General features: G+C 46.7%; 1 protein-coding gene and 1 long non-coding RNA gene across 2 annotated transcripts in view; both read left to right on the top strand.

Annotated features, from left to right (window-relative positions):
- Window positions 1-995: 995 nt before the first annotated feature.
- On the top strand, window positions 996-17,931 carry LOC121148636. Its single transcript, XR_005882579.1, has 3 exons — window positions 996-1,016; window positions 3,989-4,063; window positions 17,854-17,931. It is a non-coding gene; the product is annotated as an uncharacterized LOC121148636 (long non-coding RNA).
- A 2,146-nt stretch (window positions 17,932-20,077) lies between these two features.
- Window positions 20,078-25,457, top strand: part of NID2 (nidogen 2) — a 67,997-nt gene continuing 62,617 nt past the window's right edge. Inside the window, exons 1-2 of the mRNA XM_040970014.1 lie at window positions 20,078-20,293; window positions 20,862-21,164. Coding sequence (XP_040825948.1) covers window positions 20,078-20,293; window positions 20,862-21,164 — 519 coding nt within the window. The remainder of the gene's footprint in view (window positions 20,294-20,861; window positions 21,165-25,457) is intronic.

Raw genomic sequence — 25,457 nt, forward strand, 5'->3', positions numbered from 1 at the left:
CCCAGGTGGGCATCAGTAGGAAGTTTGAATCAGAAACAGAGTGGTCAGTTTGAACCCAGGCACCCCTATATGGGATGCAGTTCTTCCAAGCATGTTCAAATGTCCACCATGATGTCCAGTTTTAAAAAAAACAACTTGTAGATCTTAAAAACATGCACAAAATAATCATTTTCCAGGGAATTGAGAAGCTGTTACTGTGTACATGAATACCTGGAACACGGTCTTCAAGAGTGTGATCCCGTTGTCTTCTGTTTCTTAACATTCTGGGCTAATGCTTTGGTCAGAGTAGACCACTCTCTGAATCCAGATCAACTGGAATATTTTCTGAAGTTCCTTCTGAGGCTTGTCAACCCAGAGTTGACTCTGCATACACGTGGGAGGCACATCGAGCCACAACCTTTACAAAAGCATGCTCACACACTGATACAGGCAAATCATGAACACACTCAGATTAAGACGGATGTTTAGGGAACTAAATCCTCTACATTCTGCCTTAACCCGAAGGAATGTCGAGTCGGAAGAGTGTGGTTCTGTTTCCCCATGGAGTGTGATAAGGTCTGGGACTTGCAAAAGAGCTTAAGTGGTACAACTTGTGTAGGAAGAATTCTTTGGGTGCAGTTAGTATAAACAAAGGGTCCTTGGCATGAACAGGGAATGAAGCAGCTGCAAGAGATTTGCTTAGAGAACTGAAAGATTAAATGTTCTTAAAAAAAAAAGAGAGAGAGAGCGGAAATGCCCTCTGAGGTCTCTAATATTTCCTTTCTCTTTTCTAGCCTTCTAGGATTAAATATCAGTGCTGAGCAAGACCCAAAGAAGCTTCTACTTAAGAATGAACATATCGCCAGTGGTTTCCTTTTAACTCTCTGCATCTAAGCAGGCCTGGGGGTTAAGGCTAAATCACTAGAAATAAATCTAAAAGAGGATGCTGGTAGTACTTTTAACCCCCATGAAAATAGTATCAGAGTTACCAGGAGTAATTGATGCCAAAAGGAATTGCATTTAAATGAAATAATGCGGTGTGTATTCCTGATTCAGTTTGTTTAACATGAAAACCCTTGAGAGCCATTATACAGTGGAATACATTTTTTAAATAGTCTGGCTGTTTCTGATGTTACAGCAGCTACCCACACTTCCAGTTTCTTTAAGACAGTCATGTGAAATTAACTGGATTTTTCCATACTTGCACACAATTCAGCTGGTTACATCTTTACAAACTAATGATAGTGGCTGCAGCATAATTTTCATGTCAAAATGGGGGAAAGGTATGTTAGATAATTTCATCGTAAGATTGTACAACTTCAAAATAGAAACAAAACTGTTATTTTGTTGAAATATAAAGAATTGTCAAAAGAAACAAAACTGTTATTTTGTTGAATTGTCAAAATGAAAATTAAAAACAGCAAATCAGTGTTTACTAGAAAATGTAAAACAATAGACATGTGAATAACACTTAAATACTGTAAAGTAGTGAGAAAATATGTGTCAAATTCATGTATCCTGAGATAGAAAGCTATATAGAATTATTATTAGGTAATCGAAGCACATTGCTCAAGTGATATGTTTAAGTGACAAACTTTTCATTAAAAATATTCCTATAAAATATTATATGCTAGCATATATGTAAGAAAGATATGGAGAAATAATACACTAACGTTTTGACAAAGTTATTACTAAAAATAATTATAGAAAACTTGTATTCTATGCAACATTTCTGTAACCTTTAAATTTGTTAATGATATGCACATGTAAATCTGAAATGAAGATTAAAATGTGAATATGCACACAGCAAATAATGTGAAAAGATATGAAAATTGTATGAAAAGGTACTCGACAGCATTAACATTTTAAAATGCAACTAAAACCACAGTGAGATACCACTATTCATCTAAAATGGATACTTTAAAAAGCTTGTGGAAAAAGAAAAGAATTTTATTTTGGTATAAAAATATTAAAATTTATGTATAGTTTTTTCATAGCATACATTTCTCAGATATTTTGAAAAGTCATCTATAATGTATTTATTTGAAAGGCAGAACAGAAACACATTGAAAAAGAGAAAAATTTTTGCTTCACTATCCAAGTGGCTCCAAAGACTGGGGCTGTGCCAGACTGAAACCAGGAACCACGAGCTTCATCTTGGTCTCCCACTTGGATTACTGGGGCCCAAGCACTTGGGCCATGCTCTGCTGCTTTCCTGGGTGTAATAAAAAGAAGTTGGATCAATAGTGAAACAGCTGGGACTTGAACCAGGGGCCATATGGAATTTTGGAGTTGCAGAGGCTTAAGACGCCATGTCACAACACTGGCCAAAAATTTAAAAATGATGGCAACACCAAATACTGAAGAAGAAGAGGCAGAGAAACCAGATGATTTAATACTGGTAGCAATGTAAAGCAGCTTAGCAACTCTTGAAAATAGGTCGACAGTTCTCTAAAACATTATTATCCAGCAATTCTCTTTGAAAAAAAAATGTTTTCACATAAACACCTATACAAGAATGTATAGATGGTTTTTTCCAGAACCATCCATGCCAGGAAAGTAATGAATGTTTCTTATGTGGAGAACAGATAAACTGATACAGCCATAAAACAGAATACTATTCAGTAATAACCGCAACAAGCTACTTATGCATGACAATACATGGGTGAATTTCAACACATTTTACTAAGGCAAAAGAAACTAGACTCAGGGCCCAACATGTTAGCCTAATGGCTAAATATTCACCTTGCTTGCTCCAGGATCCCACATGGGTGCCAGTTTATGTTCTGGTTGTTCCACTTTCCATCTAGCTCCCTGCTTGTGGCCTAGGAAGGCAGTAGAAGATAGCCCAAGGTCTTAGGACCCTGCACCTGCATGGGAGACCTACAAGAAGCTCCTGGTTCCTGGCTTCAGACTGATTTAGCTTCAATCATGGTGGCCACTTGGGGAGTAAGCCAGTGGGCAGAATATCTTTCTGTATCTCCTTCTCTCTGTAAATCTGCCTTTCTAATAAAATAAATAAATGAATAAATAACCTAGACTCAAAAGGCTAGCTTTATTCCTTCATATAGCATTGTGGCAAAGACACTGCTAGAAGGTTAGTGGTAGCCAGAGGTGAGGAGTGGGATGAGGAAAGTGGGGGCACGGGGGTCTCGGGGAGGGGACAGGATCTGCTCTGTAACTGTGGTGGTTCAATATTTCTAAGCACCTGTGGAAACTTCAGAACTGTATATTCAAAAAAGTGAGTTTTACTGCATGTTAATGTAAAAAAAAAATCAAAATATGCAACTATAAAAGATCTAATTGCTATTTCATGTTAAAAATTAGCTTAAGCTCCTTATGCCACCATGTTGGTCTCAGTCTTGCACATTTTCTAGGTATAGTCAAAAGAAACAGCTTCTAGGTGGATGGAAAGAGTTGCCCAGTGTAAATTTGCCATTGTTTCTCACTACTTGAAAGATGAGCTAGGACCCACAGCTTGAAAATGGTAGAAATGCAAAGCAGTGTGCAGTGGTGCCTACACTCAGTCACCAAGGCCTGCACAGCGTGGCCATGGACACCACGTAACTGCACCCCTTCTCCCAATTCCATCAGTCAGTCAGATACTTAGCTGACTTGATTGTGTTTGTATTGAGTTCTTCAAGTTCCTTCCCCCTTTCCTTCAAAATGATGAATAAAAATGACACTTGGGAAGCAAAGCAAAGTTCTCTCTGCTGTGACAACTTTGTGGACCCAACTCTGCCCATGACACCTGCCAAGGGTCACAAATGTGAACTACTTAGGTGGTGCCATGGTTTTGCACAAGATCTGGTTTCCAAATGCAAGCAGGTGGTGATTTCCCCCAGGTAATAAATTAATGATGTTAACAGGAAGAAAATATAATCCAATCATAGAATCTAGGGGTTAGACTCTGGTGGGAGGCCCATGCTCTTAGAAGGTGATTTTCATGAGTAGCCTGGGATGTCCTCTCTTCTAAGAAGACTCACCTTGTGATCTTTTGTCCTCCCAGGCTTCTACAATCCCCGCTCATCAGGTGGCTCAGCCTCCAGAGTCTGCCGATCTCAGTCTGAAAACCGCCAGAATGGTAAGTAGCATCAACCCTCTCTGATTAACTCCCAGGCATCTCACAGTAACAGTTGGGCAGCATCAGCTCTTGAGTTGCCAGTAACACAGTTATGGACAAAAATAAAAGTACTGTTTCCAATTATGTTTTTTTCTTTTAAATGTGTCTGTGTTGTGTGGAGGGACATGAAAACCAAAATGAAACAAACGCAGGAGAAGGAGGAGGAGAACGGGGAAAAATTCAAAAATAACAATACAGCAAAATCTGCAGGGCTCGAGACTGGAAGGCCAAGTGTTGTTGTTGTTGCTGCTGCTGTTTGGTGTGTGTGTGTGTGTGTGTGTGTGTGTGTGTGTGTGTGTGTGTGTTACATCTACTTTTCCAGCTCAGGCTTAAAAAAGGAAGAAGTCAACCCTTATTCCCATGGCTAACTAATGATTCAGGCCCAACAAATTTGGGGATGTAAATAGAATGGTCTGAGCAGACTGCTCAGTGTAAATAAGTCTCAGAACGTCAGCCTGAGTAATGGTCATGGCACCCCAGATGTTCCTCATGAAGAAACTGCTTTATAGGGCAGCACGCCCAAGGGGCTCAGCTAATGGACGTGCCCTGTGGGTGGTGGTATTCCCCTGCCCTGTAGTGGGGCCCTTCTCCCTCCTGCCAGAGAAGCACATTGGGAAGCTTGCTCTCTGTGATGCACTCCTGTCTGCTACTCTTGAGTGTGGCTGCCAGACGCCTCCAGTAGGAACTAAAAGCAGGGTTTTTCTGTCCCTACTCTGGAGGGGCTGCCCGCACATCAAGTGAGCAAGGGTCTATGTTGCCGTTTCTGTGTCCCTGGAAGAAGGGGCTGTGTTCTCATCCTTCTTTGTCCTTGGCTTAGTGAGAGCACAAGGCATGGGAATTGACTCCCCGATTATGAGTTGGAAAACCTGGAAATCGGGTTCCGTTCCTGTTGGTGCTATGATGTCTTCTCAAGTGACTGTATCTTTGTGAGTTGGAGATTTGTCATTCAAAAATGGGGTGGGAGGATGCCTCCAAGGCAGGAAATGTCTGCATCCCAATTAAATGATATTCTGAGTGGAGCCCAAGATTCCTCCTGGCAGTCCTTGAAAGTGGGAGTGCAAAAACCAAGAATGGAAGCAGCTCAGACCAGGCCAGGTTACAGTACCTACCGGCATCCCTGGCGGTCAGGTCTAGTAGCAGGCCAGGCTAGGCCAATTCAGTAGCATCTACTGGAAGTTGTAAAAACCAGGACAAGTTCAGGACAGGACAGCCTGGGGCACAACACCAGCCAGTTCACATTAGGGACAGGGCTTGGGGCTGGCTGGGCTGGGCTGGGCTGTAGCCCCCACCAGCATAAGCTGGATCAGGGGGCAGGCTGGGATGTGCCAGGCTACAGCATTCGCCAGCAAATGCTAAGGTGGGGTGGGCCTGAAAGACTGGACCACAGCTCCCACCAGTACATTTAATCCCCGGGAAAATGGGGAGGGTGTGAACTAGGTAGGAGGGCAGCGCAGGCCACCCTGCTGGGCCACTGCTCCCATTGGTGAGCATGAGAACTGGAACTGGGGGCAGACCAGACTAGGCAGAGCTACAATACCTGTTGGCCTGTATGTGAGCTGGTTAAGGGGGAGAGCCAGGCTGGGCTAAGCAATCATATCCACTCGTGCAGATACGAGCCAGAGTGCTGGGCACTCTGGCTAGCAAGTGCTGGGAATGGGGGCAAGACCTGTGAATCTAGACTGCAGAATCACCTGGAAAGTTCAAGATTTGGGACTGGGAGTGAGCCTAATAGGGAAATTGTGCACCTCTCTGATGGACTACAGCGCCCACCAGTGAGCATGAGAATCAGTGCTGTACCTAGCTGGACAGGTGGTAGCACCCAGCTGCGTAAGTGTGGGATGAAAAGCAGAGTCATTTGGGCTGAGCTGGGCTACAGCACCCTTTGGATATATACAAAAACCCAATAGGATGTGGGCTAGATCGGACTAGTCTGCTGCACATACTGACATGCACAGGAACCAAGGCTAGGATGGGTCTAGTGAGGTTTATAGAGTGTCTTTCTGCTTAGGCTACAGTTCCCACTGGTGTACGTGAGAGCCAAGTGTGTGGTGGGCAGGGTTAGGCTGGGCCACAGCATCCACTGGTTTGCATAAGAGATGGGGCTGGGGACAGAACAGACCAGGTGCCTGCAGCTGCCAGTGTGTGTGTGTGTAAGCCAATGTGGGTAACAGAGTGAGCTGGACCTCACACTGACTGGCATACTCAAGAGTCAGGTCTGGGATCGCCTCAGACAATGTTTCTTTGGGGACCCTCCCAACTGGATCATTGGACTGAAAAGAAATCCAACCATGGGAAAAATCACAGGGTCTGTGGTCTGAGCATAGAGTGCATGAGTCAGAACTGGGCCTCCTCAGTTACTAAGACTGTGCAGTGGATGGCATGCCCAGATGCACAGGGGGACATGACAACCAGTTCACTGATGGTGTCTAATACCATGGAGGGCAGAGCAAACTGGACAACTCTCCCAGCAAAGCATTGACAGTAAGTATCTAGGTGAATGAAAACTCTAAGTTGGACTAGCTCAGCCAATGGACATTGGAAGGCTTTGCTCAAATTTGGAACAATGAAGTCAACAGCATTCCAGAACTATTGAAACCACTTGAGCAGTTGCCCTCAGAGAATATTCCACATTGGGGACCCTGGGATAGCTTTGGGTGGCAGTCCCCCATTCCTGGGTGCTGATGCAGTTGGGATACTGGGTGTGGCTTCTCCCCTTCTCTTCCCCTTTTCCCCCAGACACAAGAAGAAAAAGAAAATTGGAAACAGTGGTCTCATTCACTTTCCCCTATTCCTCAACCCTTCCCACCTTAATTAGTAGTCCGCATGGGCATGCATCCTTCTCAACTATATAAGCATCATCAAAAGTAAAATTAATAAGTTTAAAAATAGTTTTAAAATTCTGGGTTATACATGAGAAACTGTCCCTGTTTGTCAGCACATTATTGATTCACTGTGCAGAATGAAAGTCAATGGGGTGGCCGAGGAAGACTAATGATATTAGGAAAGGATAATTTAGAAGCATAGATTTTTACCTGGAGTTGGAAGGCATATGGTGTAATGGTGTTGAGGACTTGTGCTTGTGAGTCAGCCCAACAGGTTCAAACCTCAGCACCACCAAGCAGCTGTAAGCCTCAGCTTGCAGATATAAAAGGGGAATAATATTCTCCTCTAAGAGTTTCTAGGAGAATTAGATTAAATGAAATCATACATGCATATGTGGACCATGAAACATGTGGTAGTGTTGGGTATTGCTTGTAGGACTGGTACCACTAGTACTACTGTTACAACACCTACTACTAGCACAGGTAAGGTAGGTGAACAATCCACCCAGAACCCCACCTAGCCATGGATGATGCCAAGAAAGGGCTGGCTGCAGTGGAGAGACTGAGGCACCACACCTGGCGCCCGAGGTTCAGGGCTTTGGTATGGGACCTAACAGGGGGACGGTGTGTGCCCTCCAACAACATTCCACAGTGCAGATACCATCACACACTGCCACTTACTAGTGGGACACTTTGAGCATCTCCTACCAATTGTGTGCGGGCACTAATGTTTTACTCTCAAGGATACTGGAACGAGATACAGGAGAGAGTACGTGTGAAACTGGATTACAAACCAAAAGCTCCTCTCTGCGTGAGGATTGTCATGCGCTACCCCGATTAGGAACTAAAACCTGTAACAGCAGGCTTTTTCAAAGAGGACAGCTGTTTCTCTGATGTGCTGAAACACTTTGCTTGCTTTTTAAAAAAAAATTAATAATAATTAGGAGTTATCTACAGGTACTGGGAAATGCAGTGTCCCCATCTGTGGGGATTTACTGTTTTAGCTTGCTTTTATATATGAGATAATTCTAAAAGATCATGGAGAATGGCAAGCAAAGGTTAGAGGTGGAGTTTAGCCAAGTGGATAGGATGCTAGTTAAGCTGCTCACATCTCACCTGAGAGCACATGAACTTGCTCCCCACCTCTGTCTCCCACCCAGCTTCCTCCTAATACAGATACCCTTCGTGATGGCTTTCCCTGACATCCCCGTAGGGTTGAATTTCTGGCTCTGGGACTAAGAAAGGCCCAATCCTGCCTTTCTTAGGGATTTCTAGGGAGTGAATCTATAGATAAGAACTCTTTCAGTCAACTTATATGTGTATATAATATATGCAAGATATATGTATATGTTATATGTTATATATTATATGTATATTCACACAGCACATATGCACCAGAATAGGCATATTTATACACACATATGTATATATATATATGTATATACACAGGTATGTGTGTATGCCTATTTTAGTGCCAAAAATTTGAAATCCGTACATTTAAGGCATCCTCAAAAAAGCTTATAAAATACACATTATGAAGAAAAATTTTCACTCGGCTTTTCCACAAACTCTTTGAAGTCGCATCGTGTGTAGTGTCTTTCCCTTCCCACAATCTGAGAGGTGCAGTGGCTTTGTGTCCCTGTCCTGACTTTGGTTGCTAGTCTAGGGTTTTAGTTCTTCCTTTATATCCACTGTAGTTTGGCCTCCACTCCCCCTTTTCTTTGCTTGTCCCAAGTAGTTATTATTGGAAGCAGATGTAAGACTAATATTAAACACTCTTTGAATGCTAGGTCAAGGGGCACCCTTGAGCAAAGAAGGGACATGTTGAGTCATTTTAGAACACTTAATTGGCAGCAGTTGCCTTTTCACAGAATGGAGTTGGTGGCCTGGAGTCGGGTTGCATGACACAATGAGATGGATGCATGGCCCAGGGAAGGCAAAGGTGGGAAGACCTGTAACTGTGTGAGAGAGGCAAGGGTCATTACAGGATGTAAATCTAGGAGTTTCATTAGTTTCTTATTAATTGAACTTCTGCCACATGCCAGATATTGTACAAGGGGCTAGAACTACATCGGTGAGTCAAACAGACAAAATATTGAGTTGTACAAGGGTGCCTTAACCAGGAGAGAAAAATGCAAAGTTAGCCAGCCATTTCCAGCTTTGGTATCTGGAACCAGTGGTGCAATGGGAAGGCTGGGGAGGGACTTGGTGTGTGGGATAGGTGACAAGGGAATCTGAAGAGTTGGGACTTAATTCCAATGCCTTTCAAAAATTAAAGAAGCTCCGAATTAAACTCTTGGATGGAGTATTTGATACCAAATCAGCTATGCATAATTACAAGCTTCACAAAGTCTAGTGAAAGAGGCTTCTAGCTTGATTGGATACTCATTTACATTTGGTCCCAAATTTTGGGAGACTTTTCTTCTGATGAACGTTAATGAGAAATTTATGAAAATAATAGACAGCATGTGTGAATGTAATATCCCCAAAAAGGAGCCAAGTTTGGGGCCTGGCATGGAGGTCTAGCAGCTTTAACTCCTCACCTTGAATGTGCTGGGATCCCATATGGGTGTTGGTTCTAATCCCAGCAGCCACGCTTCCCTTCCAGCTCCCTGCTTGTGGCCTGGGAAAGCAGTCAAGATGGTCCAAAGTCTTGGGTTCCTGAACCCGTGTGGGAAACCCAGATGAAGTTCCAGGCTCCTGGCTTTGGATCAGTGCAGCTCCTGCCATTGCAGCCACTTGGGGAAATGAATCATCAGATGAAAGACATTCCTCTCTGTCTCTCCTACTCTCTGTATATCTGACATTGCAATAAAAAATGAAATAAAACTTTAAAAAAATCCGTATAAAAAAAGAGGAGCCTAGGTTGTCTATCAGGTTGATTTTTCTCATAAAGAATTTCTACAGAAGTTAAGAACATGAAACTAAATCTTAGTGAAGATTTTTTTTGGCAGGGGGAGGGAGTGTTGAAATAACATAATCTAAATGCATTATCCTGCAGGGATGCATTATTTAATGCAGGGATGGACCATGGAAAAATGCTTTGTCCCTCGGGCTGTGTCTTAAGTGCCAGGGGTGTGCAGGAAACTGCTCTCAGCCACAGGCTGGATTTTGGTTCTTTGTGGAACAAATTCTCTGCCTGGTTCATGGCCATACCCAGTGGAGTTCATCAGTAGACCCTTCTCTGGCCGCAGCTGTGCTTTCAGAAACTTGGGAGATGTTAGGACCCCTTGCTTTTTCTTCCACTTCCCCCAAACAGGGGTCAACCCAAAGATCATTCTGTTCCCCATGGAAGTGGGCTATCCTTACAAAAAGATTAGGTCTTTCCTCCCTAAAAGCGTGTTGAATCTGTTGAGGCAGGCTCTTAAAAGATATGGCATTGCCCTGATGAGGTGCTGCCTACTCAATGCAATCAAAACTAAAGAGAGAAAGTGCTTGGAGCAGTAGTTAAGTTGTCATGTGGGACACTCAAATTTCATCTAAGAGAGCCTGGATTCACTTCCTTATCCTCTGCTTCTAATTCAGCATGCTCTGGATTTTTTTTTTCTTTTACTTGAAAGATATATTTTTACAGAGAGAGAGGGTTTTTCATCTACTGGTTTACTCCCCCAAATACTTGCAATGGCCAGAGATGAGGTGATCTGAAGCTGGGAGGCAGAAGCTTCTTCTGGGTCTCCCACATGGATGCAGGATTCCCAGAACTTGGGCCATCCTCCGCTGCTTTCCCAGGCCACAAGAAGGGAGCTGGACCAGAGATGGAGCAGCTGGGACATGAACCAGCACCCATATGGGATGCTGGTGCTACAGAGCAGGGATTACCATGCCACACCACCATGCAGGTCCCTCTGATCCAGGTTACTCTTACACACCCAGGAGGCAGCACATGATGACTCAGATACTTGAGTCTCTGACATCCAAGTGGGAGCCTAAATGGAATTGCCTTTTCTCCCTCCCCTCCAGCCCCCTTTCCCTCTGCTCTTTCTTTCCCTCCCCTCCTCTCCTTACCTTTTCTGTCTTCCACTTCCCTCTCATCTTCCTCCCTACCTCTCTATTTAAAAAAATACATAAAAATAAATACATTTTTATAACAAAGGGGTCCCAACTTAGTAGCCTAGTGGCAAAATCTTCACCTTGCATGTGCTGGGATCCCAAATGGGCACCGGTTTGTGTCCTGGCAGCCTCTCTTCCCATCCAGCTCCCTGCTTGTGACCTAGGAAAGCAGTCAAGGACAGTCCAAAGCCTTGGGATCCTGCTCCTAGCTTCTGGCTTTGGATTGGCTTTGGATTGGCTGAACTCTGGCCATTGCAGCCATCTGGGGAGTGAACCAGCTAATGAAAGATATTTCTCTCTGTCTCTTTTTCTCTCTGTAAGTCTGACTTTCCAATAAAAATAAGTAACTCAAAAAAAGGAATTTTGTAGCTTTCATGTTTCTTTTTTTTTCTGTTTGTTACTGTGGCACTTTCTGGTGTTCACTTAGAGACTTTTGGGTCACAGCTCACAGTCACTTTGGATAGCTTATGGTTCTCGTTCCTGGCACCAGGTTAATAAAGTGTAACTCTCTGTGTGATCTCCAGTTCACAGTTCAGTAACTACCAGCTGTGGCACCCCATGCAACTCAGTTAAATTCTCAGAATCTCATTCTCTTTATCTTGTAGGTTGTCAAAGGATTGCAAACACTACAGTACAGTGTCTGCTACATAAGAAATACTCAAGAAATGATGGTTATCATCATTTCCAAATATAGTTGCAGATTCCTCAAGAGTCTGAGTCATAGTTCCTCTACAAAGTTTAGATATTTATACTTCTCTAAGCATTTGTGGGATGATATTTAGTAAAGTAAGTCCAACTTTATAAATGGTAGTACACCAGGGACCTGCATTGTAGCATAGTGGATTAAGCCATACCTTGCTGTAATGCTGTCATTCCATAGGTGCTGGTTTGATCCCAGCTGCTCAAATTTCCATCCAGCTCTCTGCACATGTGTCCTGAAAAGCAATAGCTCAAGTATTTAGACTCCCACTCCCCATGTGGGAGGCCTGGAAGAAGTTCCTGGCTCCTGGCTTCAGCCTGACCCAGCCTTGGCTAGTTCAGCTATTTAGGGAATGAACCACTGGATGGAAGATATTCTCTCTCTCTCTCTCTCTCTCTCTCTCTCTCTCTCTCTCTCTCTCTCTCCCTCTCTTCCTCTCTTCCTCCCTTCCTCCCTCTCTTTTTCTCTCTCCCACTCTACCTCTCTCTTTCTCTCCATCTCCCCCTCTCTCTCCTTGTTCTCTCTCTCTAATCCACCCTGTCCCCCTCTATAACTCTATCTCTTAAATACTTTTTTCAGTGATAGCAAATTAGATACTTGCCCTATCCCCAGGTTACTGAGCAAATACAACCGATTTGCATAGTAAAGTATCAACTGCCCAGGTTAGGGCAGTAGAAAGCTTGTGTCCTGGAACTCTGCTGCTGCTTCTTGAGTTTACTCTGCTTTCAAACCTCACTGGTGAGAGTCTTGATAATGTTGTTTAATCCCTCTCAGATAATTTTATCTTTTTTTCTTGAGATTTATTTGTTTACTTAAATGAGTTACAGAGAGAGAAGAGACAGAGAGAAGTGTCTTATCTACTGATTTATTCTCCAAATGTCCACAATGGCCAGACCGGGACAGAGCTGAAGCCAGGAGCCAAGAGCTTCTTCAGGGTCCCCTACATGGATGCAGGGGCCCAAGAACTGGGGCCATCCTCTGCTGCTTTGCCAGTTATATCAGCAGGGAGCCAGATGGGAAGTGGAGCAGCTGGGACTGGAACTTTCTGAAGTACTCTCTCCATCAAGTCTCAGCTAGAGCTCAGTACATTATAAAAGTTCAGTGATATAAAAATCTTGCTCTTCTTATTAGGGGCTTCATGAACATCAACTTCAGAAAGGAACAGTGGCTAGCAAATCACGTGTAACAGATATGAGGTGACCCAGGAGGCTCTAGGAAAAAGATGCACAGATGGAGCCCAGAGCAATAGGCCCTGGGAACACAGCCACAGCCACCACCCCACAGAGATGACACAAACTGATGTCACCTTGGGCAGTCGCTACTCATGAGAAAATGACCAGCTCTGGTTCCTCAGCCTGTGTTACGTGGTTGCAGGCATTTTTATGGGAGTGAGAAGTAGAAGCTTTAGGAACTTAGAGTCTGGGTAGGTGGAGAAGTCTTTGGGAAGATGAGGAGTACAGATGTTATATAAGTCAGTCCTCCCTCATTGTTGAGTTCACTCTGACCCATCAGCAGGAGTTACAGGAGTGGAGAGACCAATACCAGCTATTCTTCCCCATGCTTTCCAGAGATGGAGAACACCATTGGCAATGGCTTCTTTAAATACATCTAACAGTGATGCATCTCATGGATTAACAGGAAAGACAAGCCTCTTAATCCTTTTTATCTCCACAGACTTGTCACATGGAATAAATCTGTAAGGAATCAGGGAATGGATTTAAGAAAAAGAACAAGAATAAGGTACTGAAAACAGGGAACAACAGGATGCCACTGCACGAACATGATGCTTGAGGCCCACTAGCCTGCTGAAGGGACAGGCATTAGCGGAGCATCTCAGTGGTATAGGTGAGGAGCAAAGACAGGTGTGTTCAGAGGAGAGGCTTCTGGTGGCAGGTGGAACCAAGGAAACACATCACCTGTGTGATGCGATGCCTGAGCTAAATACTGAGTGAGAACTCCTCAGATGACAGAAAAGGTGTCTCAGACAAGGAACGGCATACAGAGGCACTTTAGGGCCCAACTGGGTGTCGATGCATGAAGCAATGGCTTCGGCGAATGTGAGACAATTTCAAACAGCTTGCAGAAAAACAGAATTAAAACCTTTTTTATTTAAATTTTTTGTGATATACACATAGTGTTTTCATAACATAGTTTTCATGAACTTTATTTACTTAAAAGGCAAGGAGAGACTGAGATAGAAAGATCTCCTATTTGCCAGTTTAAACCTCAAATGCCCCCAACAGCCAAGACTGGGCCAGATGGGAGCCAGGAGCCAGGAACTCAGTCTGGGTCTCCCACATGGGTGGCAGGAACCCAAAGACTTGAGCCATCACCTGCTGCTTCCCAGGTGGCCAAAGCTGGAGCGGGGAAAAGAGCTGAGACCCTTCTCAGGAACTCCAGTATGGGCTGCAGGTAACCTAAGTGGCAAGCCAATCACCATCTCAAATGCCAGCTCCTCTGGGAACTCCTTGAAGACCCCTTACAGGATCTGTCTCTGAATAACAAGGAGCCTGGTGACAGCCACTGGCTGCCTCCTCTTAGGGTTCTTTTGCCTTGCCATATCTTTGTCCTCATAATTGGCATAGCATGGTCAGAAGACAGCTGGCCAAGCTCCAAACATCACATCCACTTAGAAAATTGCAAGAATAGGGAAAAACAATGATTCCCTTAATTACCAATACAAGCAACAACCCAGGAACCCCCAGACTTTGAACAGACGTCTGGCAGTTCGGACAGGACTGCGCCAGATGGCTTTTGACAGCAAGAGATGCTGAGAAAGCAAGCATTCTACTTGAAGAGAAAAGAAGGGCAAGGAAGTAGGAGATTGGAACAAGCACTGGCCATGCCAACCATTCGTTTCTGTCACATAAGCCAGCGGGCGGGGGGGATGAGGAACTGGTAATACAGAAGCAGTGGGTATTGTTGGCTTTAACTGAAAGCGAGGACCCAGGAAGTGAGTGGAGTTTCTTTTCTTCTAGATGTGAGCCTGAGGAGGCAGGTTGGTGTAAAGCCTAAACTGCAGCGAAGGCTGAGGACTGGGGGCGGGGGCAGCTGTTAGCATGCAGGTGGGAGATGGGGCGGTTGGAGACCTCAAGCACTCAGGGACAGTGTGGACCAAGAAGAGTGCAAGACCAGGGAACTGTGGCTTTAGACAGTGGAGACAGAGGACGAGGGACTCATGGGAGACACCACCAAGAAACAGCAGTGTTTCTAGAAATGAGTGGTTAGGGGCACCAGAGAGATCCAGCAAAATAGAGCTGACAAAGTGCCTCCAGGCACTGGGAAGGGGCTGGTACCACTGGTGCTCACCTGAGCTGCTCTGGGTCGGGGATGGAAGGGCCGAGAAGCAGAACAGGTGCAAGGATAAACCCCTCTCCTGTGGAGAAAGAAAATGAAGGTGACGAGGTAGGAGGGAGATTTTTTTCTTTAATATACTGGTAAGACAGGGATGAATGCTTTTAAAGGCTGAAGGGAAAGAAGCCACAGAAACGGAAGGAACTGATGTGACAGGAGACTAGATCAATGCTGAGCAGATGGTGGGCCGCAGAACTCCTGGGATGGTGGTTTTTTCTTTGTAATTTTGTTGATGCACAGCCATAATCCTAATGTATTACATGGAAAATTCCAGAAATAAAAATGTATACTCTCTTAGGTAGCTTTTATTATATTGCTGCAGTTACTTTATTCTATTATTGTTAGACTCTTGGTAAGCCTAATTTAGGAATTAAACTTTATTTTTATTTATTCATTCATTTTTATTGGAAAAGCAGATTTACAGAAAGAAGGAGACACAGAAAGATCTTCCATCTGCTGGTTGACTGCCCAAATGGCTGCAAGGGCCAAAGCTAAGCCAATCCGAAGCCAGGAGCTTCTTCCAGGTCTCCCACATGGGCGCATGGACCTAAGGCTCTGAGCTATCCTCAGGCCATCAGCAGAGAGTTGGATGAGAAGTGAAGCAGTCAGGACACGAACTGGCTGCTCCCCATATGGGATGCCAGTGCTTACAGGCAGAGGATTAGCCATTTGAGCCAATCTGCTGGCCCCATGAACTAAACTTTACTATAGATATATGTGTAAAGGAAAAGTGTATTGTGTGTGTGTGTGTGTGTGTGTATAATGTATAGACATGTATGCAGTCTGGGACTTCCCATGGTTTCAGGTACCCCATGAACATAACCCCCAAAGACAGAGACTGCTGCAGTCATGGTTAGCCTCAGCCGATCATAGTTCATTGCCAGGCCTGAGAGAGACCATCATTCCTGGGTTCATTGCACCCATGACCTGATCAATATGGAATTTCTAAAACCAAGACATAAAAGCAGACAACAGCTGGGAAAGCATCCAAGGCTGTCTGCCACCCCAGCTCGCTCTGCTTAAAAAAATGTCAAGGAAAAAAAATCACATGTGTAGTGATTTATACCAAAAGACGGAAAGGTTTACAGTCTCTCTCTCTCTCTTTTTTTTTTTCATATTGCACATTTTAATTCAAATTCTTCCTCTAAGATTTTTCTGCGACTTAGTGTCCATCAAATCTGAGTCTGCAAAGATGTGCTAATTGGCTTGTCTATTTTTTCCACATGTTCACACACCCACCCTGGAATCTAATGGATAGTCAAGTTATGCAAAGAATCACCATGTGCAACAAGAACAGCCACGAGCCCTGCCAAGGCCACCTCTAATACAAACACATCCACAGGGCTGTCAGTGCTATACATAGCACTTGCTCTTGAATGCCAGCATCTATTTGCCACCCCGGGGAACAAATGTGTTTTCATTCTCTTGGTTGAAATTAAAGGGGGTGTCATCATTGTTGAAGCCATGATATTTATAACAGAAACACACACACATGCACACACACACACACACACACACACTGTGCAAAATCTCGGATGCTATATTGGCTTGCGTGAAGTCCTGCCTGTAAGCACTCTTACTTCTCCAGCAATACTTGGTCCAATCCAAGGGAACTAGAAACTTCTGGAAGTCTCAGCCTGAAAGAACCCCACCCCCACCCTTGCCTCCTCAGCCAGTCTGGCGGGTCATGGAAATTCTACCCTTATGCAGGGAGCTGTGGATACAGAGAAGTATTTCTTCAATATTTACCTGGGTCAGTGACATAGCTGTGACAGATTTTTTTTTTCTGTCTTTCCAAGACACAAAGTGGCATTTTAAAGGCAAAACTACTCTTTTGGTGCCACAGAGCATTTTAAAAAATGCACCACTTCAGTAACACAGCTGTCCAGAGGCTCACACTGCAAGGAGAATTCAGCCACTGTAAGCACACAGGGAAACAAGACTTCATTTCAGGCTCTTGTACATTGCGTTTGCTTCCTTGTACTGAGTCACATTCAAACGGGGGACAGCCTGTTGGTCGCTTTTGCCTGTTTTGCTGTTCAGTGCATGAGTCACAACAGCCTTGCTTCTTTTTGTCAGTCACACTTTGTGGTCCCAAGCAGATAGTAAGCTCTGTAAGCTCACTGGGCACATCCTGTACTTCTTTTTATTTCTTGCAGAGCTGGGCTTGCCACGGTCAACTTACAGGAAATAGTTGTTGAATGAATGAGAAAAAACTGGAGAGCAGGGCATGGGTTAGCTCTTGGCAGCCCAGGGAAAGCAGATTGGAAGATAAAGTGAGATTAAGAGGAAAGGTGATGTAGGGAAAAGAATGCTGCTTTCCCAGCCAGCACACAGAGGTCATGGTCCCGGGCAGGCTGGCTGGCACTCACTCATCTAACACTATTTCTTAAAATTTTCCGAATGAGTCAGGCAGGAAGGCATTGACTAAGGCAAAAATCCCTGCTTTCAAGGTATGCTGGAGGTAGCGAAGGGGCATGCGCAAGCCAAGGATGACGAGATGTGTGTGATGGGCCATAGGATAGCGGCAAGCACAGGGCACACACAGCGGGTTTCTGCTTCTGACTGTGGTTTCCAGGAAAGCTTCCTGGAGAAATTTCCTTCAAGCCTTGAAAGGAGAGTGAGTGTTAGTTTGAGCTTGGCTAGGAAATCACATGGTGGTTAATGCCCTAGCAGGTGGGGATCCACTAAACCATTGCAAAGGGCATTGCGTTTGCTGTCTGCCCAGCACAGGCTGGATGCCCAGCACAGTGCCCCGTGCAGAGTAGAAGATGCCAGAGACGGGGAAGGTGTGGCCACACCCCTGTCCTGTTTCTTCCCTCCAGGAACCTATGACCCCTGTGCTGTCCCCTGTGCCCATGCACAAGCTCCCAATAAACCTTGCCTGCGTGTCATCTTGGCCTCTTGTTGGTTTCTATCGCAAGGGATCAAAGAAGCTCACATCAAAATCTACAGTGAGTATTTTTAAGTCTTAATTTCTTTTACACACTGGCTGTATCAGTGATCTGTTGCTACCATGATAAATTATCCCCAAATATAATGGCTTAAAACAAAATGCATTTAAATCTCCACTGGGGGGAGGGGGAGGGGCAGTGTCTGGCATTTGGACTCTGGCTTAATGGGATCCTCTGCCGTGGGGCCTCTGCTGTGCAGTGTCACCTGGGGCTGAGTTGGCACCTCAAAACCCAGTGGGGAAGTTCACTTATACATCTGTAGACAGAATTCAGTGGCTTTTGGCCACATTTTGTTAGTTAGAGGGCCAAGGGTGACCTAACATTGGTATCCCCGTGGCCTATGGGAGTGCCAGACTTCAATTCCCCGGGGGCCACTGCTGCTCTCAACTTCCTGTTGACGCACACCCTGGGAGGTAGCAGGTCCTGATTCACGTGGTTGGATCCCTGCCATCCACCAGGCAGAACTGGGTTGAGTTCCATCCTGGCCCCCAACCCTGACTGTGCAGGTATTTGAGGGAGTGAACCAGCAGATGGAAATTCTGTCTGCATCTTGATCTCCCAAGTAAATAAGACAGAAAATGGAGGTGGGAGGAGGAAGTCCAAGGGGGCAGTCCGCATTCCTGGGGCAGGAATTATGCAAGGGGGAGGGTGACAGCAGGAAGCGGGCATCATCAGGGGTCAGCCTCCCCGGTTTACATAGCTTAGAGCCACTAGTAAATAATAGTGGCTGCTATGATTATGCTGAATTGAGCGATGGGGGCAGGGAGAGAAACCAGGTGAAGCCTTTTCAATCAAGGGAGTAAACTTAGGTGACCTTGGATTAGGCACGTTTCCTAATCTCTGTGCTTTCAACTCTCAGTGAACTGGAAAATTTCTGACCCCAGAAGAGTAAGAAAATAAACACGTGGAAGCGAAAATACGGCTTTGTAAAAGAGAACACACAACTCTCCACAGCCCCAGGTAAGAAGCGGCTTTGGACCACGTTTCCACTTGATGTTGATTCGCTGAGGCTCGGGGTCTGCCATTTTCCAAGTTTGTGATGTTTGGCTCCGCGCGAGCTCAGCAGGACGTGTGTGGCTGGAATAAAGAAACAGAGAGATCTCCAGAGCTCCTTAAACATAGCTCCAAGGGTTATCTTCCCCCTCCCCCTTTCCTCTTTAAATATCTTTGCTTCCAAGGACCCCCAACAGGGAGCCTGAGAGGGAACACAGACTACCTGGGAAAGTGCTAGCCGGCCCTCATAAAACACGGTAATAAAACCTCGTCGGGGAGCCCGAGGCTTGGCGGCCCAGGGGACGTGCGTGCTTGTAGCCTCCGGGGACCGCGCAGACAGCCGTGAGATCAGGTGCCCGGCGTTCCGGAGGGAGCGGATCCCACGGGTCGCACTGCCCGGAGTCCCCTGGTGCGGAGTGTCCCCCGGGGAGGCTAAACTGCACCGCCCGAGCCGACCCGCGGCCATGTCAGAGGGTGGGGTGCTCGTGCCTCCGGCGCCGGCGTTTCCGGAGGGGACAGAACTCAGGAGTGGCCCCTTGGGGAGGGGGCAGGAGAGAGGTGGCTGCGAAAACGCCCCCATTAGCACCTGATCCTCATAAAGGCATGGGTACCGACGGGGACCGCAACGTCGCGGGAGCCCCCCGCATCCCGCGGGTCAGTGGCTGCGCGCGGACGCTGGGCCCTGCACGCAGCGGCCCCCTCCAGCGTCGCTGCCCTGAAACTTGTCCGGTCCCTGGGATCACCCGACGCGGACACACTTGGGATGGCGAGGAGCCCCGAGCAGCCGAGGGGCGAGGCCGGGGTGCAGCGCAGCCCAGCAGCACGCATCCTCGCTGCCCACCCCGCCGCTCCCGAGACCGCTGCCTCGAGTAATCCTAACCAGAACCAGATGTGGGGCCCGCGGCCAGACTTTCTCAGAGCCGGTGATTGGCTCCCGGCCCAGGGCCTCGGCCAATCGGCGCGCCGGGGCGGGCCTTGAGTCCCCACCGCGCGGACGCCGGCTGACCGCCCGCCGGGGTCTCGGGCAAGCAGCGGGGCCGGCACGCCGCGGACCACGGGCGGGACGCACGGAGCGGCCGGGCTGCCCACGGGCCGAGCGAGCATGCCGGGCCACCGTGCGTCCGGACGGGCGCCGCCGCCACAGCTGCTGCTGTGGGTGCTGCTGCTGTCACGGGCCGCGGCGCTGCACCCGGACGAGCTGTTCCCCTACGGGGAGTCGCGCGGCGACCAGCTCCTGCCGGAGGGCGACGACGAAAGCTCGGCCGTGCGGCTGGCCGTCCCCCTACGCTTCTACGACGGCCAGTTCAGCCATCTCTACGTGAGTCTCCGGGCGCGCTGGTCACCGGGACGGGGTGTCTCCTGGAAGCCCCTAGCTTGGGAAGGGACCAAGGAGTCCCCCCCTCGACTCTCTCCCAGCTGTCACGGCCTGCCCCCGCCGTCAGTCCCGGGGTGCGACCCTGCTTGGCTCACCCGACGCGGTGACCTGATCCGCTGCAGCTGGGGAGCCAGGACCTTTGGCAACTCAGGCCCACCGCATCCCTGGGGGTTAATTAGCTGCGGCTGCTTTAGGGCCCAGTGGAGGTGGGGGTCTGCCGCGCGCCCCGCAAGGAGCCCGAAGGGCGTCTGCAGGACCCCAGGGCCTCCTCCTTGGACCTGCCAGCCTTCTCCCCAAGGGACGTGAGGGGATTCCTGCTGTGCAAGCCGGTGGAGGGGGTGGGGAGGAGGAGGTCAGCAAATTGCAATGCGCCCTGGGGCTATTGCACAGTGTGGGGCTTTTGCCAAAGTCGCGCCGGGGCAGCAGTTGCCTCCGTGGGGGCACGTCCGGACTCGCGGTGTCCGTCCTCGGGCTGCAGCCCCCCTCACCGCCCGTCCCTTTCCTCTCCCAGGTGGGCACCAACGGCATCATCTCCACCCAGGACTTCCCCAGGGAGACACAGTATGTAGACGACGATTTCCCCACGGACTTCCCGGCTATCGCCCCCTTCCTGGCCGACATCGACACGAGCCACGGCCGGGGACGGGTGCTGTACCGCCAGGACACCTCCCCGGCCGTGCTGGGGCTGGCCGCCCGCTACGTGCGCACAGGCTTCCCGCGTGCCTCCTTCAGCCCCACGCACGCCTTGGTGGCCACCTGGGAGCAGGTGGGCGCCTACGAGGAGGTCAGGCACGGGGCAGCGCCTTCCGAGGAGGTAAGTGACTGTGACCGGGAGAAGGGGGGTTGCTGGCTGTGCTGAGCCCCTGGAGATTGGGCTGGAACTCTGGGCCGGAAGCCAAGGATTGGCCTGAGTTTCTGGGAGTGCGCTCGCTAGCTCTTGCTCTGATCCTGCTGTATCGTTGGGTGACCCCGGGGGTGGGCGGGGGGCGAGGAGGGGGAAGTGGCTTGGAAGTGGAAAAAGTGAGCGGAAGCCCGGCCAGGGGCTTGCTCTCTGAAGAAGCCTGCTTGGGAGCTGGGGGAGGGGCTGAGGACGGCGATCCACTTCTGGAAGCTTGCCAATAAAGCTTGGTTGCTTCTTGAGATTACCGCTTAGTGTACGGGCTTCTCTAATTAAATGTTGGTTGAAAGAAAAAAAAATCAGAAAATATAAGGAACTTGGAAAAGAACAGCCACTCATTTTTTTTTTCTACCAGTGTTAAACGGTTTTATGTTTAAGGTTTTCAGACTTTTCTCATGCCTATGACGGTTGCTGTCATTGACAATGATGAGTTCACACGGTTGTGCAACTTGGTGTTTTCTGTTGAGTAACACATAGTGAATGGGGTTCCATGTTAATAACTGTATTTCTGCAGCATTGTTGTCGTTGGCTCCGTGGTATTCCAACCAGTGGTTTGACTCAGCCATTGTGCTCAGTTAAGGTTAATCATTTTTTTTTTTTTTTTTGTCATTACAAGTGATGCCTTGAAGCACCTTTTGAAAAATCTAACCCTCTATGCATGTCTGTAGTGGATGCTCCAGGAAGTGCGCTGGGCAGGCCTGCAAGGAGGTGGTTTTTTTTTTTTTTTATTAAGGCTCTTGATTCCTTTGGCCGAATCACTGTCCATGTCCATGTACCAATTGATGTGCTCCCTGGTTTACAGAAAACGGTCCTGGATCTGTTGGATGGTTTCTACTTGGAGAGAGGGAGAGAAGCCAGGCTCGCATCTGGGAGGCTTGGCAGCAGCACTGGGACATTGCAGATGGATGAGGCGGGGCTGGGCTAGCTTAGTATGTGGCAGCCTGCCCTGTTCCTGGAGCGGGCGCGGGCTTGCTTGTGTGAAGTTGAACTTCAGTCTAAGTTCTCGTATTTTAAAGAGTGGAACACCAACCTTTTATCTCTGGTTTAGAAAGTCCTTTCTTTATGTTTAACTCAGAAATAAACATTGTGGACCTTTATGATAAACAACAGGATGTTTTGACGTACGAATGCAGTGTGGAATGGCCGCAACAAGCTAATGAACAAGTATGGTCCCATTTAAACCTAGCAGGTTCTTTGTGGTGAGAGCACTGAAAAAAAAAAAATGCTTTTTAAACAAATTTGTTGGTTTTGCTTGCAAGAAGGAGAGAGGATGGGAAAGAAATGGGAGAGTGCGATCTAGCTCCTAGCAGCTGCTTCCATTCCCAGTTACGCCCGACAGGTGAGGCTTGGCTGAGCTCGAGTTGGGAGCCGGGAGCGTGATGCAGCTCTCATGGGGTAACAGGGACACAGTTATGCAAGCCTTACTGCTGCTTCTGACACCTGCCTGCGCAGGAACCCGGAGTTAGGAGTTGGAGGCAGGGGCTCTCCTGTTAGATGTACGCATATTAACTGTTAAGCCAAACACCTCTCCCCACAGATGACTAGTGCATTATCGGTTTTAACTAGATCTCTTGGACTTTCTCATGTCTAAATGAAATTTTGTTGCCTGTAACAGCTTCTGATACCCCCTACTGCTGATGTATTCTTTTTTTAATTCAAACTTTTTCTTAGCTTTGGAATGATAGCCTGTATCCCCCTAATAAGTTAGGAAGCTTGTCTGCTGATGCTGACTAGCTCAAGATGGTAACCATTCTTCTTTTTAGTATCTTTTTATGTATATGTTTTACTTAAGTTGAAAGGCGGAGAGAGAGAAGGAAATGTCCCATCTGCTGGTTTACTCCCCAGATGCCCTCAATAGCTGGAAACTGTTAGTCACCTTGATGAGTGGCAGGGACCCAGGTGCATGAGTCACCGCGTGCTGTCTCCAAGGGCACACACTTGCACGAAGCCAGAGTCAGGAACGGAGCCAGGACTCAAATCCAAGCACACCAGGAAAGGAGCCCCGCACCCCAAGTTGTCTCTTAACTGGGATCCAAACACCTGCCGCCAGTGCTGACTCTTCTTGTTCAGTTTTCCTCTAGAGTGAGAGAATTGTTTCCTACAAGTCATACTAAGCAAAGAAGATCTAGAAATAAAAATCATTTGAACTTGGGAATTTTTACCATTCAACAGTTTGGTCAAGCAACATCTAGTTTTGTTGATTGAACAGCTTCGTTGTTTTAGTTACTTATTTAAAGCAGAGAGAAAGTGAACCTCTATTCATTGGCTTGTTCCCTAAATGTCTACAATGGCCGATAAATGGAAAGCAGAAGCCAGGAATTCAGTCCAGCTCTCTGTGCATTGCAGGGGTGAGTTGCCCGAGTGATCACCTGTTGCCTGTAGGGTGAACATTAACAGGAAACTGGAAGCAGGAAGGGAGTTGAGATGCCACACAGGCACTGTGATAGGCGATGCCAGCATCCCAGACTGTGCTTCATCACTAGTGCAGATGCTCACCACTTTTGGATAGCTTTAAAAGTGCATGAGTTTTGACAACTCAATTATGATTTCATGGAATACATTCCATTCAGACAAACAGGTTGAACACCTTTGTGCGGGACTCTGGGCCAGATGGAAGACTGCAGAGGCTGCAAAGATGAGCGAAACAAGACTGCATTTGTTGTGTTAGTATTCAATCATTTTTGTGTGTGTCTTCATAAATTGACTTAAAATGAACTATCAAAATGAACTAGAGAAGAACATTAGGAAATCATAAGTTGGGGCCAGCACCATGGCTTAGGAGGTAAAGCTACCGTCTGTGGTATTGGCATCCCGTACAGGTGTTGCTTTGAGTTCCAGCTGCTCCACTTCTGATCCAGTTCCCTGCTAATGTGTTAGGAAAGCAGCGGAAGATGGCCCAAGTGTTTGCTTGGGCCTCTGCACCCATGTGGGAGAACTGGAAGAAGCTCCCAGCTTCAAATTAGTTCAGCTCTGCTGTTACAGCCATTTGGGGAGTGAACCAGCAAATGGAAGATCTCTTTTTCTGTGTCTCTCCTTCTCTCTAACTCTACCTTTCAATAAAAATCCTTTTAAAAAAAGGCAAATGATTTATAATCCCACTAATTTAGAGCTTACCACTGCCCATACTTTACTCTTAATCTACGCTTTTTTGTTAAAAAGAAATCTCAAACATGGCATATTTATATATGGATAAATAATTTACATTGAAACACAGTCAAGAATTAGCCGAAAGACCATTTTGGATCACTTGTTTTATGTCAGTCCTGAGATAAATGGTGTGAAAGGACGGCTTCTTATCCTCCAAGCTCTCCTTGTTTAGAAGGGACTTTGAGGAGTTTTCACTTTAAGCATGGTAGCCTCTTGTCTTGGATGAATTAACCCTTACCCTGCTTTTTGCGGGGGCTCCAGTGGGAAAGCAACTCTAAATCTGTGTTGAGTGGTAGAACATTCTGAATAGAAGGATGCCCTGTGACATGTAAGCCGTGTGCAGACAGCATGTGTTTTGCGATTGTGTTGCTTCAGAAGGGAAAGGGTCGTGGACATGGGGCTGTAAAGGCCATGGGGCAGGGCAGATCCTGCTGTGGGGAGAGGCTGACCTTGCTTCCTTGTCAGTGGGCTACCTTCCAAACTATTTCAAAATATTGTTAGAACTCTTTTGTGTGTGCATGCGCCATTTGGAGGAGGTGTAGGCACCATATTTTGATGAGTATTATGTATACTATTTGTTTAAGATGTCTTGTTGATTTCTATTCAGTATCTCACTATGCTTTTCTTATTATGATCCTATTAGATATATTTAACAAAAAGTGTTTGTATTTCACGGATGGTAGTAAATAGGAGATCTAAAACCTTTGTCCAGCTTGGCGAGTTGAAAGCAGATTTTGAATACAGGTTTATTAATTCTTAGGTTCTTTTGATTTTGTTTGGGGCTTATTCTCAGACTTTTCTGGCATTATTTCCTTGATTTAAGGATTGTTGGTGGAGAATTATACCTTTCCCAAAGGTGTTTTGTCAATAAGTCCTGGCTCTTACTGTCTCAGGGCGGCCTTAGTGTCAGGAGATTCCTTGGACCCACATTTCATTCTAAGGAAGAATGAATTTGGAATAAATTTGCTGCAAAGGGCACTTTTGAAGCTAATCTCTCTTCCAAATTAGTATCTCAGTTCTCAGCAGAGGATCCAGTTGTAGCTGTCTTTTTCAAGAAAGTTG

The sequence above is a fragment of the Ochotona curzoniae genome, unplaced genomic scaffold (genome assembly GCF_017591425.1).
Source record: "Ochotona curzoniae isolate NIBS_2020 unplaced genomic scaffold, NIBS_Ocur_1.0 scaffold_4701, whole genome shotgun sequence".
NCBI classification, from domain to species: Eukaryota; Metazoa; Chordata; class Mammalia; order Lagomorpha; family Ochotonidae; genus Ochotona; species Ochotona curzoniae.